Source organism: Zonotrichia leucophrys, chromosome 3 (assembly GCF_028769735.1).
Source record: "Zonotrichia leucophrys gambelii isolate GWCS_2022_RI chromosome 3, RI_Zleu_2.0, whole genome shotgun sequence".
Lineage (NCBI taxonomy): Eukaryota > Metazoa > Chordata > Aves > Passeriformes > Passerellidae > Zonotrichia > Zonotrichia leucophrys.
Window position 1 is genome coordinate 85053176 of NC_088172.1, and position 27209 is coordinate 85080384.

The following is a 27209-nucleotide window of genomic DNA, read 5'->3' on the forward strand; positions in this document are numbered from 1 at the left end:
CCTGCATTGCACATGCTTTGAAAATATCGAAGGGAGGAGAGGAGTGTGAGGGAAAGTGGGAGATGACACACTCACACTTAAGAAGAAGGTGCACTGTATGAAATTACATGTAATTTTACATCTGAAGAAAAGAGAAACTTTAGGTATAAAGACTGAGCAAAGCATTTCAAATAACTGTAAATGAGGAAATGGAGCTAAAGCTGTTCCTTGGTCTGCAGAATGATCAACTGCACTGAGCATAGGACGTGTTTCTTGGGGGAGATCTCGTTTTAGAACACAGCATTAAAGCTACTTGCAGGGGTTCTTTTCTGAAGACCATTGAAATAGAGGAAAACTTAAGAATAGTGTATATGAAGGGCCTTTAAAATGTTCAAAAGCAGGTTTTCTTTGCTTTAAAATATTGCTGCTGAAGTAAATCTGATATTCATTCTCCTTGAACTGGGGCACTGGGCCTCTCTTCTTTTCAGAGATCTAAAGATCTTGTCCTAAGTTTCTAAAGCTACTAGTGACTGCTGTTGCCCCAATTTTTGTAGGTTTTCAGAAAGAAAAAATTGAGATTCCAGCCTCCAAAAAAACCAGGCCACTGTAATTTATCCTAGGCTGGATACCTGAAATCATTATTTTACTTCTGAAAAGGAAGCTTCTCTTTGTAGTCTGACAGGAGCCTGAGATTTATGCTGTAATAGTTTCCTTATCCACACCTGAATCTTGCTGTCCTGGGCGCAGGCCAGGGTGATATTTGAGGGAAATTCCATAACGAATAGGAAAGGAACATTTCTCTGTCAGGTTGCTTTCACAAGTGACAGCTCCTGGTGCTGCCAAGGGGCTTGGAATGTGAGGCAGCAGGCAGGTGATGTGGCTGCAGGGGTCCACAAGCTGCAGGAATATGCAGTTGTCATACTGCACATATCAGAACAAGTGTAATAAATATGTTTAGTGATGCTGCTTCTCGCTGACTGTTGTTTGTTTGGGGTTTTTTACCATTTCTAGATTTTTAGCAGCTATATTGACCTGCTGTATCCCACAGAAGACAGAAATGACCGGTTAAGAGACTCCTATTTCTTTAGCTGTGATTGCAGGGAGTGCACTACAAAAGAAAAGGTAATGGAATTGGTGGGAAATGTACTGCTGACTGTCAAGGCACCTACCCATGTCCTGAGATGTAATATCCTGTGTGGCTCAATTACATTTTGGAAAGTAGGATAATGGGGGTGGGGGAAGGTGGGTGTGTTTTTCTGTCTTTCTGTCCAGAATGCTTTCTGATACTCATTCTTTCCACTGTAATCATGACACACCAGGAAATTTCCTGGTAGAGGCCTATTTAAAGCTGAGCTACAAAGCAAAGATGAAAACATTGTTAAAAGTAGATAATTATACTTTGTCTAAGATATTTGGCCAAACAAATTTAGCTCAAAACTTTTTTCTTTTTTTTTTTTTTAATTTCATGCTTTCTACCAACTCCTAGCAAGTAAATCTTGCTGGGGCATTTCTGGGATAGAGTGCTGCTGCAATTCCTGGGTGGGACATTTCAGTCAATTCTAGGGGACATTGTATGGCATGTCTGGATGGTTTGGGGACACAGCAGCATCTGAGGAATGATCTTTTCTACAACAGCCTCATACTGGTCAGCTCAGGGACAGCGTGGTCCTGGGTCACAGCCCCTTGTGGTGTGCAGGCCAGCGCAATGGTAATTAAACAGGAGCTGGTGCCCCTCAAAGGACAAAGGGAGATCCAGACAGTGTTCCTGACTGCAAGGTGTTAGGTGTTTTAAAGAAAAGCACTTATTGAAGGGAAAAGGTACCCAAACTCAACAGGTACTGAGACAGCTGTGTTTTTGCAGCCATTTGGACCTCTTTCACTGAAGGCCCTTCAATAATTGAGCTCTATGTAGCTTATCTGTCATTCCAGACAAGATCAGTGTGTCTGGCATAATCTAATCCTTAAGTTCCAGATAAGTTTTTCCTCCCATTTTCACCAGGCTTCCTAAAGTGACTAGACAACCATTTCCTTCCCCTAAATGGTGTCAATTTTTTGTGATTTTTTATTACAGATAGTACCCAATATTGTTGCTTGAGGCCCTTCTGTTGATACCATATAATTTCTGTTTTTCCCCACAGTTACCTTGACAATTTTGCCACTGAGTTTAATGAAGCCAGGATTTCATCTGTGATTTTCCTCAATGTGCTACTCTGGGAGTCCCCTGTCATTCAGCCTCCTTCAGTTTTGGAAGGAGTCCCTGTACCTCTCTCAGCTGGCAGATTAAATAATAAAATAAAAAAATCGTGCAACAATGTGAAGCTTAAACAGCAAAAAATTGTCTCTAGATTGTAGCTGGCTCCTCATGAAATAGTATATTAGATAGAGAGATAATAGAAAGTGGAGCTGTCCAGCAGAAATAACAAAATATATGGAAATGTGGTTTTGTCTATAGATCTGAAGGATCCTTTTCTGTATTTAAGATCATGTTGTTTTCCACAGAGATAACATTTGGTAGTCAGTCTAAGTTACTTGAGCTAATATAGCCTTAAAACTAAGCCTAAATTTATTGTAAATCCTAATCTTTTGGAAGCAGTGACATTTCTTATGTAAAACCCGCAGCAACACAAAATCAAAAAGCTTTTCAATCTTTCAAAAGAAAGAGACTTCATGGAAGTAGAGAATGGCAGATGAACTGGAAGGCCAGGGGATCCTAGGATTTCTAACCAAGGCTTTGGAGAAAAATTGCAGGTGTACATTCTACCTTTGTTTTTTCATTCTTTGAAGAGCTTAAGTTCACATCTGCGTCTTTTTATTAGAGAAATTTTGTGTAGCAGGTGCACTTTTATTTGTAGGGCTTGGAACCTGCCTTTGTAAGGTCCATTGTGTTTCCTTCAGGATAAAGAGAAACTGGAAATCTGCAAGCTGAATGATCCTCCGTCAGCAGAGACAGTAAAGGACATGATCAAATATGCCAGGAACGTGATCGAGGAATTCAGGCGAGCCAAACACTACAAATATATCCTTTGTCTTACCCTGACTCCACTGGTGTGTGACCTAAAAATCTTGCCTGCTGGGCTTCAGAAGTGCATGCAGGAGAAATACTGTGACCAGGAGAAATTAAACTTGTCTCTGTGTTCTCTGTGGCTGAAGGCATTTTATGAGCTAATTGAGGCCATTGAGTTATTGCATTCCTTGACTTTTTCCTACCCCCCAGTGAATTACTGGAGATCTGTGAACTCAGCCTGGACAAGATGGGTGCAGTGTTTGAGGACAGTAATGTTTATATGTTACATATGATGTACCAGGCCATGGGTGTGTGTCTTTACGTGCAGGACTGGGAAGGTGCGCTGTGTTACGGGCAAAAAATTATCAGACCCTACAGGTAAATGTGACATACTATTTTTTTAATGCTCTAATTAATAATCTGAACAATTAAGACAAGTTTGTGCAGAGATCACTTCTCTTGGTATATATTGTATAAACATTCTACCCATGACACCACTACTCAGAAAGGAATATTTAAATGCCAGGACAGTGTCTGTTTGTTGGAATGTGGTCTGCAATATACAGCAGGACTGACTTTGAAATCCTTGCTTTGGGTTCTCAAAATAATTTTGTGCCACCTTGGGTGCAGTGATAATTCTGCTTAGCTGGATAAATGCTGGTTTCTAAAATACCATCATTTTTTACTAAGGAAGGGCTTCAGACTTCATCTGCAGCCAGTGTTTTGTACAAGGCAGTGGAGGCACAGCCTGTGTTGCTGTCAGCTCCCTGCAGTCTCCCAGTGCTCTCTGTCTGCCGCAGCCCGGTGTGCACGGCTGCAGGAGAGCAGAGCCGTGTCCCAGGGCTGGGGCCGAGCACCAGAGGGAGCTGGAGCCGAGCTCGGAGCTCCGGGTGTCCCATGTCCCTGATCCCATTCCTGAGCTCCGGGTGCCCCATGTCCCTGATCCCGCTCCGAGCTCTGGGTGCCCCATGTCCCTGATCCCACTCCTGAGCTCCGGGTGCCCCATGTCCCTGATCCCGCTCAGAGCTCCGGGTGCCCAATGTCCCTGATCCCATTCCTGAGCTCCTGGTGCCCCATATCCCTGATCCCACTGCCCTAGTGCTGGAGGCGTGGGAGAATGCCCAGGCTGAAGCCCTGCGTGGGGCAAGGCAGCTCACAGCCCCTGCAGGAGCTATGAACACTGTTTCTGATCACATTCCCTGTTTTTGCAGTAGGAGCCCGTTGGTGAGAGCCAGGCAGTTTCACTGGCTGTGTCTGGTCCTGCCGTGAATCTCCCAGAGTCTCGTCTTGAGACGTGACTCTCTTGCCAGCTGGGGGAAGCGCAAGAAAAGCTCTCCCTTTGGAGCAGATGCCAACATAAAGTCACAGATCACTTGGCAGAGAGCAGTGATACAAAGAAGGAGCCAACATTCCCCCCCGGGGGCTCAGTACTATTTATCTTCCCTGGGACTTGCCCAGCTCCTCTGGCTCTGAGCCTGGCATTCCAGGTCAGCTCTGCCGAGGCGGGCTGTGCCCCTCAGTGTGTGTGAGCACAGGCTGCCGTGTGTGCCCTGCACACTGCACAGGGCCCCTCGCTTTCCAGCCCACCAACCATTGTGGAACACACAGAGCCGCTGCTGCGGGTGCAGGGTGGCTCCAAAAACTCATCACAATGCAGGCTCTCTCTGTAGCTGGCTAGATTAAAACTAGTGGCAGAAAGTCATTGCCATCTGACAGCTGTTCAGAGGCATATGGTAGTTTCAGTCCAATTCCCAGCTGACAGGCGTCCCCATCCCAGACACAATTGGCACAGGCTCTTGGCAGTCACGGCAGAGGGGGTGAGCGCTGAATGGGCAGGGGCACTGAGAGGCAGCTTCCTGCCCCATGAGAGGGGACAAAACCAGGAAAATGCTATGAAACTGCTGAAGTTGATGAAGCTGAATTTCTTTCTCTCTTGCAGTAAACATTATCCCTCCTACTCGCTGAATGTTGCCTCCATGTGGCTGAAGTTAGGGAGACTGTACATGACGCTGAAGAACAGGACGGCTGGAGTTAAAGCCCTGAAAAGGGTATTTACTGCCTGGTTTCTCTATTAATAACACCAGCCATTGAAACACTGTGTGCCTCTCTGTCAGTGAGCTGGCGTGGTAGGAAATGCACCATGTGTTAATATATTTGGTCACGGGAATTTTGGCTCAGATTTGGTTTTTCTAGAGATGGAGGATAGGTCTGCTCTTGGGTGCCTTTTCACAGTGGGCTCATACTGCAGCAGCTGGAGTGAGAATTATGCTTAAACATTTGCTCTGAGTTCTCCACTGAGCTAGAGCTGCACTAATGTAAATGAAGCAGAACCCTATCTTTCCCTCATTTGCTGGGTAAGGACAGGAAAAATGCTTGGCTCTTATAAAAGGCACATAGTGTTTCATTGAAGTCTGTGATTTCTATATCCAACTTAAACTAGGCACGCTTTTGATGGTTATTTGTTCTGGAACCAATCGATTTTTACATAGCTGAAGGGAATTCAATGCATCTGGTAATGCTGAAATTGGCAAATACAGCATTTTGGTTTTATGTTTTTCTTCACCCCTTTTTTTTAGTCTTTAGTTTTTTATTCTGCTATTTTTCATTAGTCTATACTATGTTTCTTGACTATTTTCTCCTATTGTTGTTGGACAAAAATTTATTTTAGTTTCTTAAGCATCAGTGACTGTTGTAGCATATAATGACTCAGTGTGGAATGTCACAATGTATTTGTTTCTTCTTGCTTTTTAGATGCTGGCAAGTTTTAGCCAGCAAATAGCACCAGCCAACCATGGTGAAAGATGCTAGAAGAATATATGCTCTAAAATTTAACTGTTGCTGAGTTTGAAGTTGGCATAGGTTTTCCTTCACTGTCATGTTAAACCCTTGAGTAGAAATGGGAATTGTGCCAGTAGGAGCATGGGATGAGGGGTAGGGAACTGTGAGGTAAATTTGTTGGCATAGTTAGTTTCCTTACACAAACATTTTCTAGTGACTCACTTCCAAAAGCTGTCTACAGGAACTGCCCAAAGTTATCCCAGCCTCTGATGTTTGGGATTTAGTGGAAAAGCAAACCCATTGTTCCCTGTCAGTTTGTGAGCAGCTCATCCAGAAGGTCCTCCTTTCTTTTTCAGGCAGGAGGAGGGGTGGGGTCATTTCTCGCTGCTGAGGTGGAACCAAAAGCCCTTGCTGTACTGGCTTAGCAAATACAAGAGCATAAAAGTTTCCCAAGGATGAAATGACCAAATGCTCAGAGGGCCAGGATACTGCAATTCCTTGCTCTGTCTTAGCTCCCTTGCTTTTTAACCATTCTCAGACTTACAGTGAACTTTCTTCTCAGTTCTGTCTATGTAGCCTTTTGTCACTTCTTTTCTCAAGTGGAAATCTTGCCCTGGCACACACTCCAGGGCAGGAAAGGTGCCAGTCAGGGGTTTGGCTACCTGCAGCATTCCCCCTCGGGCCTGGAGCAGGTGAAACACCAGGGAGTTGTTGGGCACAGCAGTGTCAGTCCGAATCTTACGGGAAATCACTTCTGCCTAAGTTGTTGCTTCCTTTCTAAAGCACTGGCAGCCCCTGGAAGGAGCAGAGGGTTTACAGACTCAAGTTTTAAATGCCTCAGCATTACTCCTGCACTAGGCCTGTATGTCTGGGACAGCTCAAGGAGAAATTGGTGGAGCAGAGCTGGCTCTGATACTGGCTAAGTCCTCTGCTGGAATATTACCCACCGCACTTGCAGTTTTCTGTCCTGGAGCTGGTGGCATTCAAAGTAGTTTTGTCAGGAATATAATTTTGAAAGGTGCTTTGGGCTCCTTTAAGATCAAAGATGTATTCTCTGAATATAAAACCTTTATTACTTAGTTTTGAATTTCATTTTATTTCCTACTGGGTTTATGACTACAAGGGGACAAAAAGTAGCTAGAGGTGTCAGACTGCTTCAAACCTCTAAAGAGAGTATTTATAGCCTGGTGTTATATATGAATCAATTGTGTGAATATTTTTTTTTTTTCTTTTCATAGGCAATTGCTATCATGGAAGTAGCACATGGGAAAGATCATCCATACATTTCAGAGATCAAAAAGGAATTAGAGGACCACTGAGCCTTTGAATCTATGCAATCCTTCAAACCTTTATTTAAAAAGCCTTGTTATGGAAACCTTCAGGAGCGCTTTGAAAAGCGGTAGAGTATGAACACAGTTCTGTCCTATAATTGGAATGACAAACACACGTAGGCCTAGCTTCCACACATCTACAATTGCCTTTTTTTTTTTTTTTTGTAAGGAAGCAGCCATGGTTTCTTAAAGGTTATGCCTTTTGATGGCTCATGTGCAGAAATGGCCATTTTTTTTCTTTAGGGGTGTTGGTGTGGATCTTATTTGTGTAAAGTAAATAAAGTGGTCTTGGCCCTTCTGGATGCCTGTTGTACACTTGAATGGGTGCAATAGTTTTGTGATACGTACTTTTGCCCAAATAGTTTTGCTTAATCTGACAAATTAGCAAAAGCCCTGCTTTTTCTGTTGTGGTTTGGTACCCATTTCCTTTTTTTCTTGCATCATTTTTATTTGCAGTGGCTTAACTGAAAGAAAGGGGAAATGGGTGAATTATGTACATTTCACAGCAATGACACCAATGTTCCCTCAGCCAGTTAATCTGCAGGTCCATCACTGCTCCTGGCAGGTGAGGATTCATCACACCAAAGACCTAGATAGAGCTCAATTTGTCTTGCACAGAAAATACTGACACCTGTGTTGGAGCTTGAAGGCTTGCACAAGACATTAACTATGCAACTTCTGGCTTTTTACACTCCTTTACAAGTTAAAGTGAGTTATTGCAGAGGAGAGCTCATATTTCCTTACAGCCATACCTTCACCTCCAGTGGATTACAACTATTGTAAATTATATGTTGGCAATTATTTTTAAGAGAGGGACAGGAACACTTTCTGAGGAAAAAGTCCAGGACTTAGCTTTCTCTACCCATATACAAAACAGGAGGATTTTTTCCTCCTCCATTTAGAGCAATGGCAAGAGTGTGCTTTTAAGGATGGGGGAAAAAAGTGTAGCTATAAACTTCTAGCATCAAAATTGAAATATGGTGCACAATGAAATTACCTGCGTCTTTTCACAGTTTATAAAGTATGATGAGAAAGAACACATCACCCTTAAGAACTTCATTGTATTTTCTTTCTTGTAAGCACTGCTCTGAAAATAAAACTGCTAGAACAAGGGTTTGTCAGCTCATTTTGGTGAAATCTTTCATTGCTCTCCAGCCAGCAGTTGTTGCTGGACTATATAAAACTGCACCAGATCTACAATTCCAGAAAGCCAAAGCCTATTAACTGCAGCCAAGCCTAGGAAGAGGGCACTAGCTGACTATTTTTATCCTAACTTTGTCTTGTCAAATAAACTCTTGTCCTGGGAAATAATACCTTTATTTCAGCAAGTCTGTCCAGAGCCCATACCACACTTCAACACCAAAGAATTGGATTAGCTGAACATGAGGCACCAGTGGGAGCCTTGCCCCTGTGAAACTTGGATTACTATTTGCAGAGGTTATTCAAAGCTCACTGTGGCCCTGGCTGTGCCTATCAGTTTAACATGGGAAACCAACTCAAGCAGTGTAGGTGCAAATTCAAAACCCTTAAGCTGATACAGAAAAGAACACAAACATTGTTTTCCTTGAAAAAAATGGTTTATTGTATACTGTGAATATGAGGGACAGCCTTACCAAAAAAACCTTAGTGACTGAAGACATTCTCACATTTGCAAAAGCATATAAGAAACTATTTACACAAAGGCAGTGAAAGGGGTAAAAAAATTATTGCAATCAATTAATGCTGATAGAACTTTTTATAATAAAAAGAGAAAGAAAAGAAACAGTGCAAAAATACTGTCAAAAGTAATCAGTTCTATACACAAGATAAAACTGACAAGCATAAGCTTATGTACTGATATGAATAATACATTAGAATATAAAATAGCATGCATAGATTTTTATTTTTTTAAAGGCTTTCAATAGCATAGAATAATTCTGCCATTCAGCCCTAACAGGAGGGGTTGAGGGCAGGAAGGGCACATAACTGATGTCTCATTTTTCTACAAAATGTGTACATACAATGAGGTGGTGAGATCAGATCACTGTTTTGGGCTAAACTGTCAGGTACAGAATTACAGAACAAATAAAAACAGAGGCATCACAATACTGTAGTAAAACAGGACAGTAAAATCCAGTGACATAAAACTTAAGCATGTTAACTCATTTACCACATTCCACACAATAACATATGGGAATATTACAGTCATCTGCATGTGTAAACTTTTTCCTTTGTAAAATAACGAAAGGTACTTTACTAGTGAGGAAAAAATGTTATTTGTATGCAGCAACCTCAACAGGATAAACATCCTATTACCAGTGTTTCTGGTACTACAGATTTGCGTTCTTTTAAAGACCAAGCAGAAGCAAGAAAATACTTTTATTTAACATACACAAAAAGGAAGTTCTCATGCATTCCATCTTCAACTCCATATAAGTTATGGAACTCACCAGCACAGGACATTGTGAAGGCCAGAGATGGCTTCTAAAGAGAAGGTAATGTGATTCAAGATGGATCCACCAGGAGGTACTACACAGGGAGCAGGATACAGCTTTGGCCTCAGGAAACCCATAAAGTTTGCTGCCAGGTGCACCAGAGGGGCTGAGCAACCTTTTCTAGACACATCCCTACTTCTTCCTCAACTACCAGCCACTGTCTAAGTCGGGAGTGCCCCACACCCTGACATGGAAATAGTTTGTGGGAAGCATTCCTTTTCTACCTGCCTAATCAAGGAGCACTACCCCTGAAATACCTGGAACTGACTGTCCAGCCACTGAGAATCAGTGTAATCAAGGTGCCACAACAATCAAGGTGGCAGTCCTTCCCTTGCTGTTACATAGTGCTGGAATTCTCCAGAGGAAGCTCCTATTTTCAGTGATTTCCAATTCACTCTCTGCAGGCAAAGTCCTGTTGTTAAAGCATGCGGGAGACTCTCAGTGAGAGTGCACAGAAAGCACAGGCAACAAAACTTCAAAGAAATGCCAGCCAAAAAACAGCTGAGAGAAGCCAATGGAACTGGAATCTGAGATACTCCAAAAACACTAAATTTATTTACTTTAAATATTTATATAAACACTGCTATTTTTTGACCTGTGCACTGTTTTGTTTCACAATCTAACAATAGTTTATTTATGGTTAATACCTCCATCTTGTTTTGCCCCATAGCCATCTGTTCCCTTCCTCAAATCCTCAATCCCTGGAAGCAGCTGCATGTAGAATGTCCTTCTCTCTAAAGACCTAGATGGCATCTAAAGCTCCCTTAGCACCAGATCCTACAAGAAAACCACTCTAGAAGGCTAGGAGTGAGTTGGGGGCAACTGCTTTTGGGGTTTGGACTTGCAGCCTTTCTCTTACTGCCATCAAAACCTAGCCCAAACTCGATATGCCTTGAAGTAGACATCAGCAGCTTTATATTCATTTTGCAGAAGGGTGGTCAAAGGCTGTTTTCATGCAGTCCTTCCTCTCATGGTCAGCTCAGGAATTTGCTCCTGCAATGTGATGCAGGCCTTTATTACCTGCAGTGGCTGCCACCGTAGCATTTTTTTACCCACTAAGACAAGGAGCAAAATTTTACTCAGGCCTCTCTCAGTGATGCACAAGAGCTGCTACAGCAGAGATCAGCCTGATGATTCCACTTTCTGAGCACACAGAGCACAAACTGTTAGTGAGGCTGACAACAGCTAATTCAGTCATCATCTCCTCCCAGGAGACCAGTGGGAAGTCGGCTGTTGGAAATGCAGCATTGTCAGAGTTAGCTCTGCTGAATTTTCCCTACAGATTTCTGTGCTATATCCAAGTACAAGATTGCCCAGTAACATTTCTTTTAGAGTTGCTTGTGGACTACACAGACATAGCAGGTATTGGATCAAAAAATAATGTCCTGGCTGACATGACAAGCACTATTGAAGCACTTAGGTTGGAAAAGAATGAGTAAGTCCATGTTTTGCCATTTGCATTTCTGTTTGTTTACAAGAAAGTAATTTTAAAACCCCCAGCTTTTGAAATCATGCAAATATTTAATAATATTTGTAGCTGAGGAAGGTGATTTAAATAAGTAGAACAGAAATGCACTTCAATATACTTCAAGGACTGTGCTGGCAATAGGTTGAGTAAGCTCTCAGAGATGTGTCTTTTGCCAGCTAAAATTAGTTTAGGGGATTTCTGATAAGGCTGAGCATTTAGGATCCCTGTATGCCTACACAGGAAAATGTTTGTGGGCACAAGCTTCATCTTTCCTCAGGTTGTGAAGGACAAGAGTGTCCCGTTCTTGGCTGTTTTTGACGGCCTGGAAAGGCTCAGGATGGCCTTGGGGCAGCCCGCGCTCCAAAGGACGAAAGGAGTCTTCAGATTTTTTCGGTCTCCAGTGTTTATTAATTTTTTATCTACAATATCTTCTCTCAGCCCGACAGAGGTCTGCACAGCACGTCAGCCATGAGCACACTGCGTGCCCTCGGGGCGGTCAGTTATTTTTATACCCAAAACTATGTGTAAGATATTTACCTTTTCCCCCCAATACCTTTCACCCTTATTGACAAGTGCACTTTTAGTAAGAACCAATCTCAAAGTGCCACCACCACCACAGAAGATGGAAGACAAGAAGAAGAAGGACAGGACACGCCCCAATTCCTCCATCTTGTCCCCCCTGTACCAAGATTCTAAACCCTGTGTTTCACACTATAACTAATCTATCTCTTCACCCCTGTGATTCTTTATCCCCTGTGATTCTCCCATCCTCATACAGGTGATGTTCCCTGTGCTGGGTCAAAGTCCAACCTGCAGACACTTCTGACCACGTTCCAGGACCTCCGAGCCTCCCAAGGGTTGTCTCGGTGACCCTGCACATCAGGACTGCCGTGCTGAGATCCCACACAAGAGGTGCCTAAACAAGCCTTTGTAGGACCTGAAACAAGTAGGACCTGAGCAGCTGATGTCCACCATCCTGCAGTGTGACTGATGGGGGACAGAAACAAGATCCCCAGAGCACTGAGCAGCACCACAGCTCAGCTGTCATCTCTCCCATCCCTGCTCTAACAATGGGAAGCATGAAATGCTCAGACCATAACTGTAACCAAAAAGCTGACGCCAGCACCTCAATACTATAGTTGGCAAGAGTTTAAATTAAAAAGGCAAAGGTTGCTAAATACAGATGAAGAGTGTACTGAAAGAAAAACAGACACAATGGATGCCCAAGCCAGACTCATCTGCTGCAAGTTCTCTCTTGGAAAGCATCAGGGAATGTAGGCTGAACATGCCAGACTGCAAGGTGGGTGCTCTGGGAGAAGACTGCCTGTTTCAAAATTCTGTTCACTGATGAATCATTGTGAGATTTTCAATGCAGACTTTACTCCAAATGGAGGAAACTGGTCTCAAGCTACTGTCAGGCTTTGATGTTAAAAAACATGCAACACAACAAACAGCAACTCCAAACTGTCCTTTTCTCCTCAAGGGTTCTGCTGTTTAAAAGTCTGCAGGACAGAAACTTAACAGCACTGTTGCTTTAAGGCCCATGTGTTCATTCCTGCTATGACTAAGAAAATTGGATGCAAAATGCATTTTCCTGTCACTCCCTAAAGGTTAGGAAATACTGCCCAAGCAATTTTGGCCTGATAAAACTACAACAGGTTCAAAGTGAGAAGGTTCATTTTTTCCCTTACAAAACTGTACCACGTTTCAACCATAAAACATCAGCATGCTGAGGGCTGCTTGTAAGCTGGGGTGGAAAAGAACCTCTGAAGACATGCAACAGCCCAATTCACTTAGGATATTAACAGATCTAGTCAAGATAAAATCTAGCAGGGAAAAATACATTGAAGTCAGATGAAAGGAAAAGTTTAAAATTACCATTCTTTGACAATGAAAAGGAAAAAGTGACTCACATTGGCCTCTATCTACCATCCCAGCCACATTAGGAGTTAATTGGAAATGACTGCTTACCACATGGCCACTTATTTGGCTCATTAATAGGCACTGACTTAATTTGGAAAGGATTTTTAGTGCCTTTTTCTAATTAATGTTTTTCTAAGACACCTATGATGCATCTTTGCATAAAAAAACATTTGCTTAATTTTCTTCCCTTCAAACACAGCTCTTCACACTCTCTTATGCAATAACTTTCCTGTGCTCATTGTAGCAGCAGAAACACACATTGCAGCCAAGAGCAGCTGAATAATAAGACACAGGAACAGATTCTTTTCCCTCCTGCTTTTCTACTTCTCACATCCAAGTGGAGCAATGGGACTTGACAGCTCTGAGTTCAAACTTAATTCATCATTAGGAAATTATTCAAAAAGTTATAACGAGATAACTAATTTAATACACTTTGCTTCAAGGTTTATTCCTTGGCTTTTTTCCCAGATATAAAGCATCTCTCTGCAATTATCATGCAGATGCTGCTGAAAAGACTTTAAATGGTTGCTGCTAATTTAACAAGAGATATGTTGGCACTGGCAGAAAAAAAATTAGAGCAAAACTGAAGTTGACTGAAAGCTCAACTGATCCCTAAAAGGAACATGGTCAAGCTATTACAGCAAAATAATTCCTCTCCATTTGTTGATGGTTACAAGTCTTCACCAGAGACTTTGTCATCATGTTAGGCCTGTATTGCACAGCACCAATTCAACACAGTGCAGTTTTAAATACATTCAAGAAACATTCTGGTACAGAACCTTGCCTTAAGCTTCCCATTAATTTTAGTTCCTTTAGTGCTGAAATTAAGTGTGCTTGCAGGCTTAGGCCCTTGTACATTGACCAGGGTTTGGAGGTGGGGATGCAACAGAAAAGCAACAGTAGGATTAAAATATTAGAAGCATCTGGGGAAGGGATACCAAGAAAGGTGATTTCACTACAACAAAGTAACTGCATTGTGTCACATGCCCTGAGAGGCTGTGAAATCGTCACCCTTGAGAATTCTGAAACTGGATGTGACCCTGCACAAGCCTATCCAAGTTTCAAGTCAGCAGTGGGGTGAGTGTGGCTGGGTCCAGAGACCTCCAAGGCACCTCTCTAGCCTGACTCCTTCTCTAACCACCCAACAATAGTTCACACATGAAGACTAAGGCAGCTGGGGATGCCTAATTTAAATGAGATTCCTTGCCTGCAGAGGGTGAGCCTCAAGGCAATAACACTTTCAGTGTAATTTGTGAGAAGGTGCTTGATTTGGCTTTTTATCCAGATGTGTTTGGTTGAAAATGCTCTGCTGTTAAACTCTCAGATCACCAGAGTTATTGGAAAGAGTCTTTCACTGACTTCAGCCTGCTGGAGGTCACTGCACTTCACCCTACATTGCTTCTTATGGTTCCCTTCAAGGGTTGCACACAGCCAGCAAAAAGCTTCCTTAAAAAGATACAATATTGATTTTTTTCGAGGACTAATCTAAAACCATAATTCTTGTGGAATTTGAAGAGTTCAGCACCCAAAACTCTCTGTCCTCACAATGTCCTGTGCTCGAGCCCTCTGTAACATGCCCGGCTGCATGTGCAGAGCTCGGGTCTCCAAGCTGTGCACCCTCAGCTTCCACTCACACATAGCTGACATCTAGCAGGTCTTGCTTTCACCAGAGAAGCCACACACTGGGTCCAGAAGGTCCTTACATGAAAAAAGCCCACTGCCAAATAACTGTGGGTTTCAGAAGCCGTGTAGGAAAATAAAAGCCAGCAAACTACCTTTACAAAGGATTGCTTTCCTTACAGACATGTTACAATGCAGACCAGTCATGTCAAATGTGGTTCACTTTCAAGGTCACTATAAGTTTTATGAGTTATGAAAGTAATTCAAAAGTTATTCCAAGAAAAATAAATTATATCTTGTATAAAATAATCCATGGGAGACTAGTAAAGAACCATCATTCCTTACTTTCAAGACAACTTTAAAAAGTGCAATATATGCACACAGTGTTGTCAAGGCAGTTCATCAGTAAGGTTCAGTCAGATCCACAATGCTGGGTCTGGGATGTTTGAAAAGATTAAATAAGTCTCGAGTTTTGCAGGAATTGTATGAGCACTTGGTAGACAAATTTGTACTGGGCTATGGTCTGGATCATAAACATCCTCTGCTCCCGCAGGTGTCTCAGCATCACAGGAACGTCCATTTTCTGTAAAGCAAAGGGGGGAAAAAAAGGCAGAAGAATGTGTATTCATTAAATCAAACAATCACAAATATCAGTTATTTGACACAGGGAAATATACTATAGTTATAGAAGACAAAGTTTCTGTGGACAAAATTAAATGTGCAGGCAAAGATACAGATCCTTTCACTGAAGGGCAAGGGAACTCATTGCCACCAAGAGATCCAGAAACTCCAACATCTGGTCTGCCACAGCGAAATGTATGTTAGCAAATAATGCTCCAGGAGAAATAGGTCTGTGAAGTGAAAGAAGGACCCAATATCCACAATGTGTGTTTTGCACACTCCAGGCCAACATCAGTTTGTTGCCATCTACTGAATATCCACTGAGACATATTAAGGTATAGTCCAGCTTCATTTCACCCAAAAGAAACTCATGTGTGCCCTGAAAGTGCTCTGCAGTAGGAAGTAAAGTCCAGTAAGTAGGCACAGATAAGGAAATCCACTGGGATGGCACAGCATTAAGCAGGCACAGGCAGCCTATAATGGTCTGAACTCAAAACCAAATGTGAAACAGAGGCCCATGAGCTGAAGCGTTAGAAATCACTGCACATTTCATTAGGATGCTATCATCAGATTTCTGGCATTTAGGAAGCCAAAAACCTATGATGCTGTTATGTTTTATCTGTTACAACAGGTACACAAGGAGCTATTGAGAAGTTGTTGAGCCATGAAGCTCAGCCTGGCAGGCTCAAATTCAAGCAGCGTGTAATGTGAGCCAAGCTGAGGAACACAAACCTTCTATGGCAGCAGTAAACGTGAGCACTGAGTTTTGGGGAAGTTCTTAAGCAAGTCAAGATATAAAACTGAAGGCAACATAAACTGCACTTTGTAATGCCTGCTTGTAGAAACACCAAGAGGAGCTTAGCAAGTCTTTTGACTGAGATTGCTGCTAAGCCTTGGAGGCCCAACTGAGCATGGAATCTGCTTCCAGGCACATCTGAAGTTTCCTGGAAAGTTTAAAATAAAAGTCACGCTGCATATCCATTTCTGTCCATGTATATAAAACTCAGAATCTCCATTCCATGTAAACAAGTATTAACTCATAGGCTATCACTTTCTGAAAACAAGGCCAAATATTCTGCCACATACCCCAACAAGCTGTTATAAAAGGACATCTCTAGAGAGTCAACGAGTGTAAATATTTGAGATGAGTAATGTCATATTATTATCAAACAGGTGCAAAGAAAAATGGAAGCCTTTCCAGTTAACTTGGCTAACTTGGAGAAGGCCTCCCTATGGACTCAGATGCTCATGAAATGGTCTGAGCAGAGTCATGTGGAACCTGATCTCACCTGAACAACTACAACAAAAATACAGGCCAGCCTTGACCTGCACATAATGTTCTTCTCTCAGGTTTTCATTAGCTTTTAGTGGGCACACAGTGTTCCTGCACCTCCTCAAAATGGAGATGGCTTTGCCTTATCTCAGAAATGGAAGAAAACCACATCCTGCCTATTTAGTCTCACTATTTATAGCCAGCTTAGTATTTTCTGATTCCAGGTAAGGAGAATCCCTAAATTCATCTTCATTACCATGTACATGTAAAAAAAAAATAGAAAAAAAATACACCTAATGCTTTGCTAAGCTGGGACTTGCAAGCAGAACTAAAATGCTCCTTATTTCTGCCTCCCAAACCAAAGCTCTCTCATGTGAAAGCATGCTGCAGATGCACTCATGAGTTAATGTCCCAGTGCCAAGTCTGGACTAAAAGTTGATAGAGCAGGTTCTCAATTACTTTCTCGTACTATGTGTCTACAGCAGTAAGGATGTAATGATGTGACATTTACTTGCCATGCAGCAGTTACTGAAACTCTATCCCTGCAATGAGATACAGCTTTAGACTCAAGCAGCCATTGCCCAGAAGCCACAGTGACTGAAGCTGGACAGAATTTGATTAAACATGGCTTTTTACCTGAACCTGAAACCTCAGGCTCAAGAGTTCTAGTTTCTGTTTCAGCACTGCTGCAGGCTTTCCAAAATGCTCTTCTTCAAAATTTTCAAACTCCCTCACGATTTTTCTTCACTGCTAAAATGTTAATGCATTTTACTTGCTAAGACTCTTCTGTGAAAACCAGTTCCTAAGACTAAAACATTTTAAGTGAGAATTAATTTTATTTCAGGAAAAAAACCCCAACAAATTCAGTAAAAAATAAACAAATTAAAAGGAAGTCCTCTGTGCAAAATCTGCCACAAAATGAAAACAAACTGTCAAAATTTTAACCTTTTTTAAAATTAGGTTTTAACAAACCAAAAACATTAACTTGGTACAATCTAGAGAAACAAGGCCCTTAATAAAAATTGTATTCATTGTTAATGATGATTTCCATTATTAATCAAGACAAAAGAATGCTTTAATTAAGGGACATCAGAGAAATCCCTTATTATTGAGCACTACCATCAGGGCCTAGTGAAGTTGATGAAAGCTCAAATGAATGATGCCAAGGCTCATCCCCAAGCTTAGATGTTGAGGTGCCAAAGCTACTCTTGGCCCAAGGGGTGACTTCTGTAAACCACAGATTCACTTCTGTAAACAGAGGTGGCCAGACCCTGTTGCACAGCCCTTAGAGTTGGCTTCTGTGCACATGCAGAGGGTGCTGTAAAGCTACACTGATGCTGACAAATAATCCAGCATGGCTCTTTTAATTCTCCAGCTTTCCTCTGCAGAGGAAAGCAGAAATTTTGTGGCTGCCATGTGAACAACAGAAGTAGTCACTTCCATGTGTCAGTGCATAAGGAAAAGTCAAGCAGGGTCAAGAGCTGGAGCCATTGTCCCACTCTGGAGCAGCTACTGAGCAGCAGTCAGCACTGGGAGGCTGCTGGATTCCCAAAGCACATCCCCATGGGCCCTTTCTTGGCCAGGATACTTCCTCTTTTCCCTTTCTCCCCCAAATACAGAGCCAAAGAACTAAGTGTCACCTGTGACACATATCTACAGGACAGCTTCACCTTCAGTGAGGACCAAGCAGAGCTGGAGATTTGTCCCAGCTGATCTGAGTCCAGGATCTGTGGGGGTCTTGTAACTCCAGAATGAGATGCTGGAGTTCTCAGTCTTTCCTGAACTCACCCAATGGCTAATTATTGGAAGGGGCAGATGATACACGTCTGTTTGTCACTCTTGCTGCATTCTTATCTCTACAAGCAGTTTTGGTCTTTGAGCATTTTCTTTGGCAAGAGAAACCCCCGGTTTCCACAGTTGTCATGCAAAGTGTGTGGCACACTGTTAGTCAAGATGTGATGTTCCTCCTAGACAGTTTCCCAGTGACAGATGAAAATTAGGTTGTTACCTATGGCTGCTCTACTGGGGCACTTGTTCCTAATTCCAGTCTGTGTTACTCATAATGCTGGCTGCAACCCTAAAGCCCTATCCCCCACAGGAATACATAAATACACTTATTCTTTAAACACAGCTAAATTTCATTCCAGGTGAGATTACAAGAGAGAGGAAGGAGCCCAAGGAGAGAATTTAGAGAGCAGAAAACTTCAGTTAAGAGCAAGGACATTATTCTCTAGCCTCTCTCAGGTAGTGCTCATAAACACACTGTATTTAATTAAATACAGATATGGATTAGACTAAATTCTCAAAAGAGCAAAGAAGGCCCTAATTTTGAACATATTAAAATAATAAAAAAATAATAGCAACTATACAGAAAACTACAGCAAGTAACCTGCCATGGGGAATCTTTGCCCATCACATTTAAGATCCTTGTCCTGCTCACAGAGGTAACAGAAAGAAATCGCTTCAATGCCTTTTAATTTCAACCTGAGGAATGCAGCCAGTTACCCAAGGGATAAGCTGGGGGCTTGCAAAGGAAGCTGACTTACCTCATTATGCTCCAAGCAGCCAATCATGAGCTCTGTGAGGATGACCACGCCAGTCCTGCCCACGCCTGCACTGCAGTGCACCACGATGGGAGGGTTGCAGGTGTTGCTGCTGTCCAGCACACTGTTGGTGTGCCGACGCACTGACTGGATCTCCTCCAGGTAAGCTGCAAAGGGAAAAGCAGGCAAGGCTGCAAACATCTACATCTCTACATGGCAAAATTAGGAGGGGAGGGGGAAAGAGTGTGGAAAAGTTATTCTCTGTCAAAGTGGCAATAACTTACGTTTTTTACAACATAATAATTATCTTGGCCAGGGTGCACTGAGCAGCACTGCATCCAGCTGGGTGTCAATTATTACTTGGGAGTCTGCTCATTTAAATTTAATAGTTCTTTTAAAAAATTAAATTCTGTTTTCCCCCTTGCAAATCTCCAGGTCCCCTAAGCAGATGATTCTAGACGTTACTTACAGCAATTCCTGCTATTAACAGGCTGGGATCAAAACAACAGCTAAGTCCCATTGAAAGTACTGCCTGTCAAAGCCAGTATCACAGGGGAAGCAAGCATCCATCTGCCTTGTTTCCTGTCTTCCTTCTCCCTTCTAGACTCTGACAGAACCTCCCCCCCCTCCCTCTCTGCTCAGGGTTTGTTTCTCAATAGCTACAAGCCCTTCTGGGAGATCACTGCTTTGTTTTCCCTGAAGCCATTTGTAGAAAGCTGGGGGGCTCAGGAACAGCTGCCTTGTGTGGCTGTCCCAGCATCATTCAATACATCCTGCTGTCACACCATGCTGAGAACCTCACATGCTGAAAGCTCACTTGGCTTCCCAGCACTCCAAGTGGGAAGTGAGACCTGAGCCGAGCTCCCCTGCTCTGGCCCTTGGTGTCAGGGCACTGCAGCCCCAGCTGTCCTCTCTCCACAGGCTGGATGGGGCTGGAGGCCTACCAACACCAGAAAAGCTGCATTTCAGTGCACACAGGGAAATGGGACTCTAAATGGTGGCAAACAATGGGAGAGAGGAAATGGGGACAATCAGGTTCCAATTACTGCCATGCCCAAACACAGCTACAGGGTATGAGAAACAAAGTGAAAAACAAAGTATGAAACAAATGAGGAATTGGGCAATAGCTTTTTCTTGAAGACAGATTCCCTGGTACTCCTTTGCTGAAGTTGAAATTTTCAATTTTTTGTCTTGGTGACAGATCTGGGGAAAGGAAGATGCACTATTTACATGCAGTGTGTGCCATGCAAAGGAGAATGCATCACTAAAGGACTGGAGCTGTGGCAAGACTGAAGAGGAACTAATGGATCTTCCTGAGAGAGGACTTAGCTGCCACAGAGTGACACTGCAGCTGCAAAGCTTTCAGGAACTAAGGTGACAGGCATCTCCAACACATCAGTACACCATGTACAGACTCCTTCAGTGGTAATTTAAAGATTTCTGCATCATTCCCCACTGCACTGCCAGAGATGTGTCTGAAGTTAAATAATGGTTGAATTCCTATTACTTAATATGGGAGTGCTTATTACTTGGTAAGAATCAGGAAGTGTTATTGACACATTGCAGATGAATATAATTGCTGTATTTTCAGAAAAGCACAAGCCAGGACCATATGTAATTGGGGAGGCCCTTGAGCATTGCCTGGGTACCTGTGGTCACAAGGGGCACTGCATGTGGGATAGGGCCCTCTGCTCTTTTGCAAAAGTAAAACTGGAGGTGATGCACCTTATTTCAATAGCAACTGATCCTCTCACCCAGACCTTTCGAATCATGTTTGTGTACAGTCTGTTATGCCCTGCATTCATTAAAGTAGTTGGGAAATGGCAGTAAGTTGCACCAATAGATCAGCCAACTGAAGCACCCTATTAATTAAAATTTCCTGAGTTTTTGGCACTGCTGCTGCCTTGGATTTTTCCTCCTGCTAATCACTTTAGCTCCTACCTCTGGAATACCACCTTTTTTTTTTTCCTCCAAACTGCAGAAAAGTATAACCTAGTTGAGGCCTGTGTACACCACAGCAAGCACCTGATACCAGTCCCAGCTGTAACTAGGTACAGTGAACTGAATCCAGTGTGAGCAATCTTTTTCTTGATTTATCATGCAAAATAAAGGAATCTTACATAAAAAGCCTTGGACTTCTTCTGGACACCCATGGTCTGGCCAGTCAGTATACTGCAAATGCCACACTGTCCTCTCCTGCCCAGAGAGAAGATGCTTGACCTTCAGACCAGTAGTTGCAAAGCAGCCAGAGTCCGTGCGGAACTTGGTTGTCACCTTGAACTTCCCGTAGGTGGCTGAGCTGTGCTTAGAGCCCAGCTTAGGCCAGTAGCGATGGCTCTTACTTCTTCCTCCCTCCTTGATAACAAAACAAGACAAAAAGCCATTAGTATCTGCAATTCTCTACAAACAAAGGGTACAAATCTCTCTGGATAAGCCAAATATTCTTATTTTAAAGCATTGGAAGAGTAAGGAGCATCCCACAAAGTTAAGAAAATACCCATTAAAACTTAAACCTCTCAGCCATGTAGTGTTTTTAAGTGTAAAACTACTTGAATACTCTTGTCTCGTGACAAAAGACAGCTACTGCCTAAAACACCTTGGTAAATATTCTCCTCCTGGGGAAGACTCTCCTCTAATTAGAAGGAGAATCTCTTCAGCAGCTTGTAAGTGTCTGTTCTTGATCGGCCTTGGGAACTGGACAGTGACTTGATGTGCTCTGCAGCTCCCTGTGTTCGCTGAAAGCAGCCAGGCACGGAGCCGAATGCGGTGTTAGTTAACAACATGTGCCAGTTTTTACAACATAGCACATAGTTCTTGGATTACAATAGGAATAACTGCTTTGCTTGGCATAGGAATAAAAAGTTTTGGGGTGCTTTTATTTGGGGGTTTTCTGTCTTTTTTTTATGGACACTTCTATGGAAACAACAGCTTCTGGTCTCTTTTCAGCTGATAAGAGCGATGGTATACAGAATTGGCTTTGGATGGTGTGGAAATCTCTGTCATTTTAACCAGGAGCAAGTTCAGTGCTCTCACATTCCAATGGAAACATCTTTGTTTGGCTTGGCCCAAGCAGAGGGAAGGAGGGCTCCTGCTTGTTTCACGTCAGCATTTGCCAAACTGAGTGTCAGGAAGTTGGGAAGTATAGTATGAGAGCAGTGCAGGCATATGTTCAAACAGAGCCAGAGGAAAAGGGGATGTTGATAGGAAAAACAGGTTACTGGAGTGGGAAGTGATGATAACAGGAGACTGGCTCACATCAGAAAGAACTATTCTGTGATTTCACATACCTCCTCAGCTGTGACCATGGCTATAACATTCACCCCCTGTTCCCACACCATCTGCCAGAAGTCATGGCATGTGTGTGGCAGGGGCCCTTGGGTAGCAATGTAGTGCCACTCCTCTCCACCTACAGTCACCTGGGAGAAGGCAAAAAGAAACAACCAGTCAGTGCCTGAGTTCTCAGCAGTGTCTGTGCCAGAACTCCCTTTTAAACAAAAGGAACTACACTGAAATCTTTGTTCTTCTACTTTTGGTCAAAAATTTGAGCAAAAATCATCCTTTTGATAAGAGCAAATCTGACAAAACATAACCTTCAGTGCTTCCATGTCCTGTCTTGATAACCATAACCATAAAGCTTTGGTCTAAATGCCCTCTTTCTTGCTATTGCATCTGGATCATACAGGCAAAAAAACCCCCAATAACCAACTAAATAAAAAATCCATGGATTTTACTCACCTTGGGTTTTTCAGTTCAGAACCTGAAAACTACCATAGAGTAAATGCAGCACATCAAATGGCTTTCAAACACCATGAGAAACTTTAAATTACCCAAAGCTGTAGCCATGTAAATCTATTTCCCAATACACAACGCCTTTACCAACCACATCTTACAGAAGTATTTGTGTATTTGCATGACAGGTAATGAAATTCTTTTCAAAGCATTAAGATACAGATTTACAGACTGTAAATTCTGAGTTTCCCTGAACAGAGCCAGCATTACCTTGCAGTTAGCCAGTATAAAACACTGCTTCATTTAACTGACAGAGGCAGTTAAAAAAAAAAACACTTGTGTATTAAAAAATCGTAATTTTATGACACATAATTTGCTATACATCAGAAAAAGCTTAGGGAATCTTTTTTCAAACATTTTAGGTAAAAAACAAAGTGTTTTTAGAACTACTACATATCATTTCAAAAATATGCTTACTAGAAGAACCAGCCAAACTCATTATTTGGAAAGTTGAAATATTTTTCCTTCTCAGGCTAAGGTCTCCTAATTCTGTTTATTAGCCCAGAGCCACTTCTCCCAAAGTTATAAATCCCAGAGAAGAAGATTTACAACAAAAATGCTGACACATCCATAAATATCAATGTACTGGCAGACAACGCTACGAGGAACAATCAATAACTCTGACAGGTTCAACCACATACTGTGTTTGAGGTACAAGCCTTTGAATACATTCTCAGAAATAAAATCAATTTATTTATTAGTCAAACAACTGTTTATTAATCTGAGATGCTTGGGGGTTTACACCTGTAAATAACATTGTTTTTGTATGATAACAAGTTTCTCACTGCACTGAAAACTGTTTGACCCTGTACAACAGCTCCTTTTCTTTATTTCATACTATGCAGCATTTTATTTTTTGAGCAATGGTTAAAAACAGCAAGACCAAGGCTGGTAGACTTTTTAAGTTCTTGTACTAGAGAAGAATTAATACAGACTGCACAGCCCCAAGGAGCATCCTGCACCTGGACTGGTGGTCTACAGCCATGAGTGCTGGTACAGCCCTACTGAGCTCTTTAAGTCAATACTGACCTGACACAGTCAGTCTGATGAAGTGCTCTGAAGAACCTTTGTGCTTCATCTTCATAAATTTAATTACAATTTTTCTCTTTGGTATACATGATGATCTTTGTATCTTAACAGCAATGATGCATGATAAGTCTGCAGAGAATTATTGTTAAACTGTGGGGCTTGCAGGCCAAGCAGTGGGAGCTGGAATCCTCCAGGCATGGATCTTATCAGGATGACAGAGGAGTTTTCTTTGTCTACTGACTCCTGGTCCAAGCCTCCTGGCACATGACATGAAAGGCCCATAAATAGTCTGAAGGGAATGGGATGCCTGGAATGTTTACTGCATTCTAATGCCCTAACTGCAGGAAATTAAAAATTAAAGATTGGGCTGAAAACAGGCACACACTGTGCTGCTGAGGTAAATTTCACAGATGCAATTTCACCTTCGAAGCAAAAGCACATCTGCTTGGCTTCTGAAAGCGCTGCTCCAAGCGCAGGAGGGAAACTCTGCCAAGGCCCTGTGTCTGTCAGGCACCAAAGCACTGCTGCCTGGTCCTGGGTGCTCCAAGATGTGTCTGTGTCCAACAGCGACACACAAGAGAAAATGTGGGCTCAAAGCTAGCCAGGGAAAATAGCATCCTTTAGGAATATCTTCTTTTTCTCCACCTACTTTGTAGGTAGAAAATTTGGGGCTCAGAAATTCATCATCATAGCAATGTCTGATTATGCAAAAACTCAGTATCTGGTTCCTACCAGACTATGAAGAGAAGTGACAAACTGCCAGGATCCTGGTTCAGAAATTATTCAGATAAAATTTCAGATTTGAATCACCAGAATTTAACACAGTAAATCACAGCCTAGGCCAGCAAGTCTCTTTAAACTTTTAAAAGGCTTTTACTCAAGGAAAATATTAATTTAACAGGATGTTTTATTCATTATTTTTTAATTATTTCTTTTTAATTTGGATTTTGACAATGAGAAAATGAAGAAAATAATCTCTAACAATAATATCTGTCATCTGATGCAGAGGATTTCTGTTACTTCTGATACAGAGGATTTCTGTTACTTCTCTCAGGGTACAGTAAAAGCCAACAGAGGACTTTGCAAATACTGCTAGAAGCTTAAAGAAAAACAAGCATCTGCAGTCACTGGAGCATAGTTCACTGTTAAAACTGACCATGCTTGTAAAAATAATCAGGTTGTATCTTTAATTATTTCTACACTGAATTAGCAAGAAATCTGAAGTTTCTTGTCAAAACATAATTTGAAGCATGAAGTTCAATGCAGTTACCAGTCAGAGATGCAGGGACCTTGTTGGTAAGGTCAGTATGGTCACCATACCTTAAAACATTGCTTTATCACACTGCAGGTACTGGGGCTGATCTAATGCATTTTCATGATGGTTGAGAAACACGGCACCTCTTTCTACACTAACCAGTAGAGTCATTCCACAACAAGCTGGCACAGGTGGGCACAAAAAAGCCAGGATGCCTCTCTAAAATAACTTCCCAGTCTCCAGCAGTTAAATCAACTTATGCAGGTCAGTTGATAGGAGACTTTAGAGATGCCCACGGTGACACAAAAAGGCATAACAATGCACCCTAAACCTTTCCAGAATCTCCTGAGGTACAGAAGATGCTGCTGTGCAGCCAGAAATGCAAACAAAGCTTTAGCACACCTTCATTTGGCAAGCAAATCTCAAGCAAGCCTTCACCTTTATGTGTGAAGCATTGATGTAGCCTGTGTTGTTCTCTTTGGTCGGCACCAGCTCCACGCGGTTCTCCTCGTAAGGAACGACCTCCCTGATGCGGTTGCGCTCCGTGTTCTCAGGCAGGGCAGCAGTGGTGAAGATCCCATCTGCCTTCTTCTTTGGAATCTGCTCGTATTCTGTAAACACCATCCCCTCCTCCAGCTTCCTCCTCAGGATTTTGCACTAGGATTTAACAGAAAGGAGCACCGACCCATTAATGCTTCTGGGAGCAACATCCACCGCTAGACCCATCCATCCATTCTTTGAATTCCAATACACAGCCATAGCATTCTCTCACTCACTCCTCCTGCAGATATCTGAGGAAATATGACACACTTATTTCTACCAAGTGAAACCAATGGCAAATTTTACAGTTTTACGTTCCACCTCCACATTTTTGAAGACTGATAGCATAAAAGGCAAATCTGTGCTAAATAATCTTGGTTCAGTAAGAATTTCAGTATGAATATACGATTTCAACAAAATAGATATTTAAATTTTTTTCCATGAAGAATATCATACTACAAGAAGTGTGACGTGGCCCACATTTTCAAAATACTGCCTAACTCACAAGGATGCAATGCCTGTGGTTGAACACAATCCCACATACAGACAAGGTGGAGGTGAAGTTCTGCTCCCTGGGTGCCAGAAAACACAAGGCTGCAAATCTCTATCCAGAAAACCAGAAAGGTTCTTTGCAAATTTGCTTCTCAAATCTTAACAGCAGCAACTGTTTTTAATATCTGAAATTCCATACACACACACACACCCATGTGTGCAAACATCAGGAGGCAAACAACTTCATTTTTTAAAATTTAATTCCATTAGAGACATTAACCAAAATCCTTATCAGTATCAGAACATGAAAGACAGTTTCTGTGGGTGAGCATTGCAGAACTTTGCCTGATCAAGTGAAAAATGTGCAAAGTGTTAGATTTACAGATTGATCTTGTATGACATTGTACAGTCAGGTGAAACACAACAGACTCCATTTTCACTGACTTCACTAAATGCTCAAGACATTTGATTCTTTGTCTGCATTCAAAGACATACAGTATTAGCCACGGACCTTTTGCATTAATGGCTCTGAAAACTTATAAGAGAAATTTGTTTTTCACATTTTAAATCAGATTTTAGTATTGTAGATACTTCATGCTGCTGGGAACAAAGAGAACAAGCCACATTTCGTGAGGCTCCATCTTACCCTCTCATCCATTGGCACCTTGGTGACTTCATCCTGGCTGTCCTCCGGCACTGGAACCCTAGCAACTGAGAGTCCGTTCAGTGCTGCCAACATCAAGGGCCTCTTCTGGGCCTCCAGGCCTGCCATCTTCTGCTTTTCTAGATTCTTTTGGCAAGAAAAGGCACGTTTTCATCTCTGTGTGATTATTTATAATGCCAGTAAAATGCTGGAATGTTTTTTTAATCTCCAAAATCTGCAACTCTCTGGCCAAGGAATGCAGATGATCACCATTAGCATCGTAAATTCAAATACAACCTCTATTCTTCCTGTTATTCCTCAAAGGCCTGCTCCTACATGAGCACAGAATTTTAATTTCAAAGAAGCAATCCCAGCATGTAATACATTTACATGCCATCAAAAGACACACAAATACAATCTCAAGCATTTTCCTGCAGACATTTTGCT

The 27209-nt window shown here is 42.2% G+C and overlaps 2 protein-coding genes across 4 annotated transcripts in view; one reads left to right on the forward strand and one right to left on the reverse strand.

The window, feature by feature from the left end:
- SMYD2 (SET and MYND domain containing 2) overlaps window positions 1–7394 on the forward strand; it is a 28502-nt gene extending 21108 nt beyond the window's left edge. The window contains exons 8-12 of the mRNA XM_064709104.1: window positions 991–1101; window positions 2875–2995; window positions 3187–3361; window positions 4923–5031; window positions 7000–7394. Coding sequence (XP_064565174.1) covers window positions 991–1101; window positions 2875–2995; window positions 3187–3361; window positions 4923–5031; window positions 7000–7080 — 597 coding nt within the window. The 3' untranslated portion in view covers window positions 7081–7394. The remainder of the gene's footprint in view (window positions 1–990; window positions 1102–2874; window positions 2996–3186; window positions 3362–4922; window positions 5032–6999) is intronic.
- Window positions 7395–8647: 1253 nt separating this feature from the next.
- Window positions 8648–27209, reverse strand: part of PTPN14 (protein tyrosine phosphatase non-receptor type 14) — a 110749-nt gene continuing 92187 nt past the window's right edge. For all 3 annotated transcript variants that reach the window (XM_064709105.1, XM_064709107.1, XM_064709106.1), the window contains exons 14-19: window positions 26766–26909; window positions 25526–25744; window positions 22302–22430; window positions 21135–21369; window positions 19018–19181; window positions 8648–15160 (exon numbers count right to left, since the gene is read on the reverse strand). In XM_064709105.1, the coding sequence (XP_064565175.1) occupies window positions 15032–15160; window positions 19018–19181; window positions 21135–21369; window positions 22302–22430; window positions 25526–25744; window positions 26766–26909 (1020 nt within the window). In that variant the 3' untranslated portion in view covers window positions 8648–15031. The remainder of the gene's footprint in view (window positions 15161–19017; window positions 19182–21134; window positions 21370–22301; window positions 22431–25525; window positions 25745–26765; window positions 26910–27209) is intronic.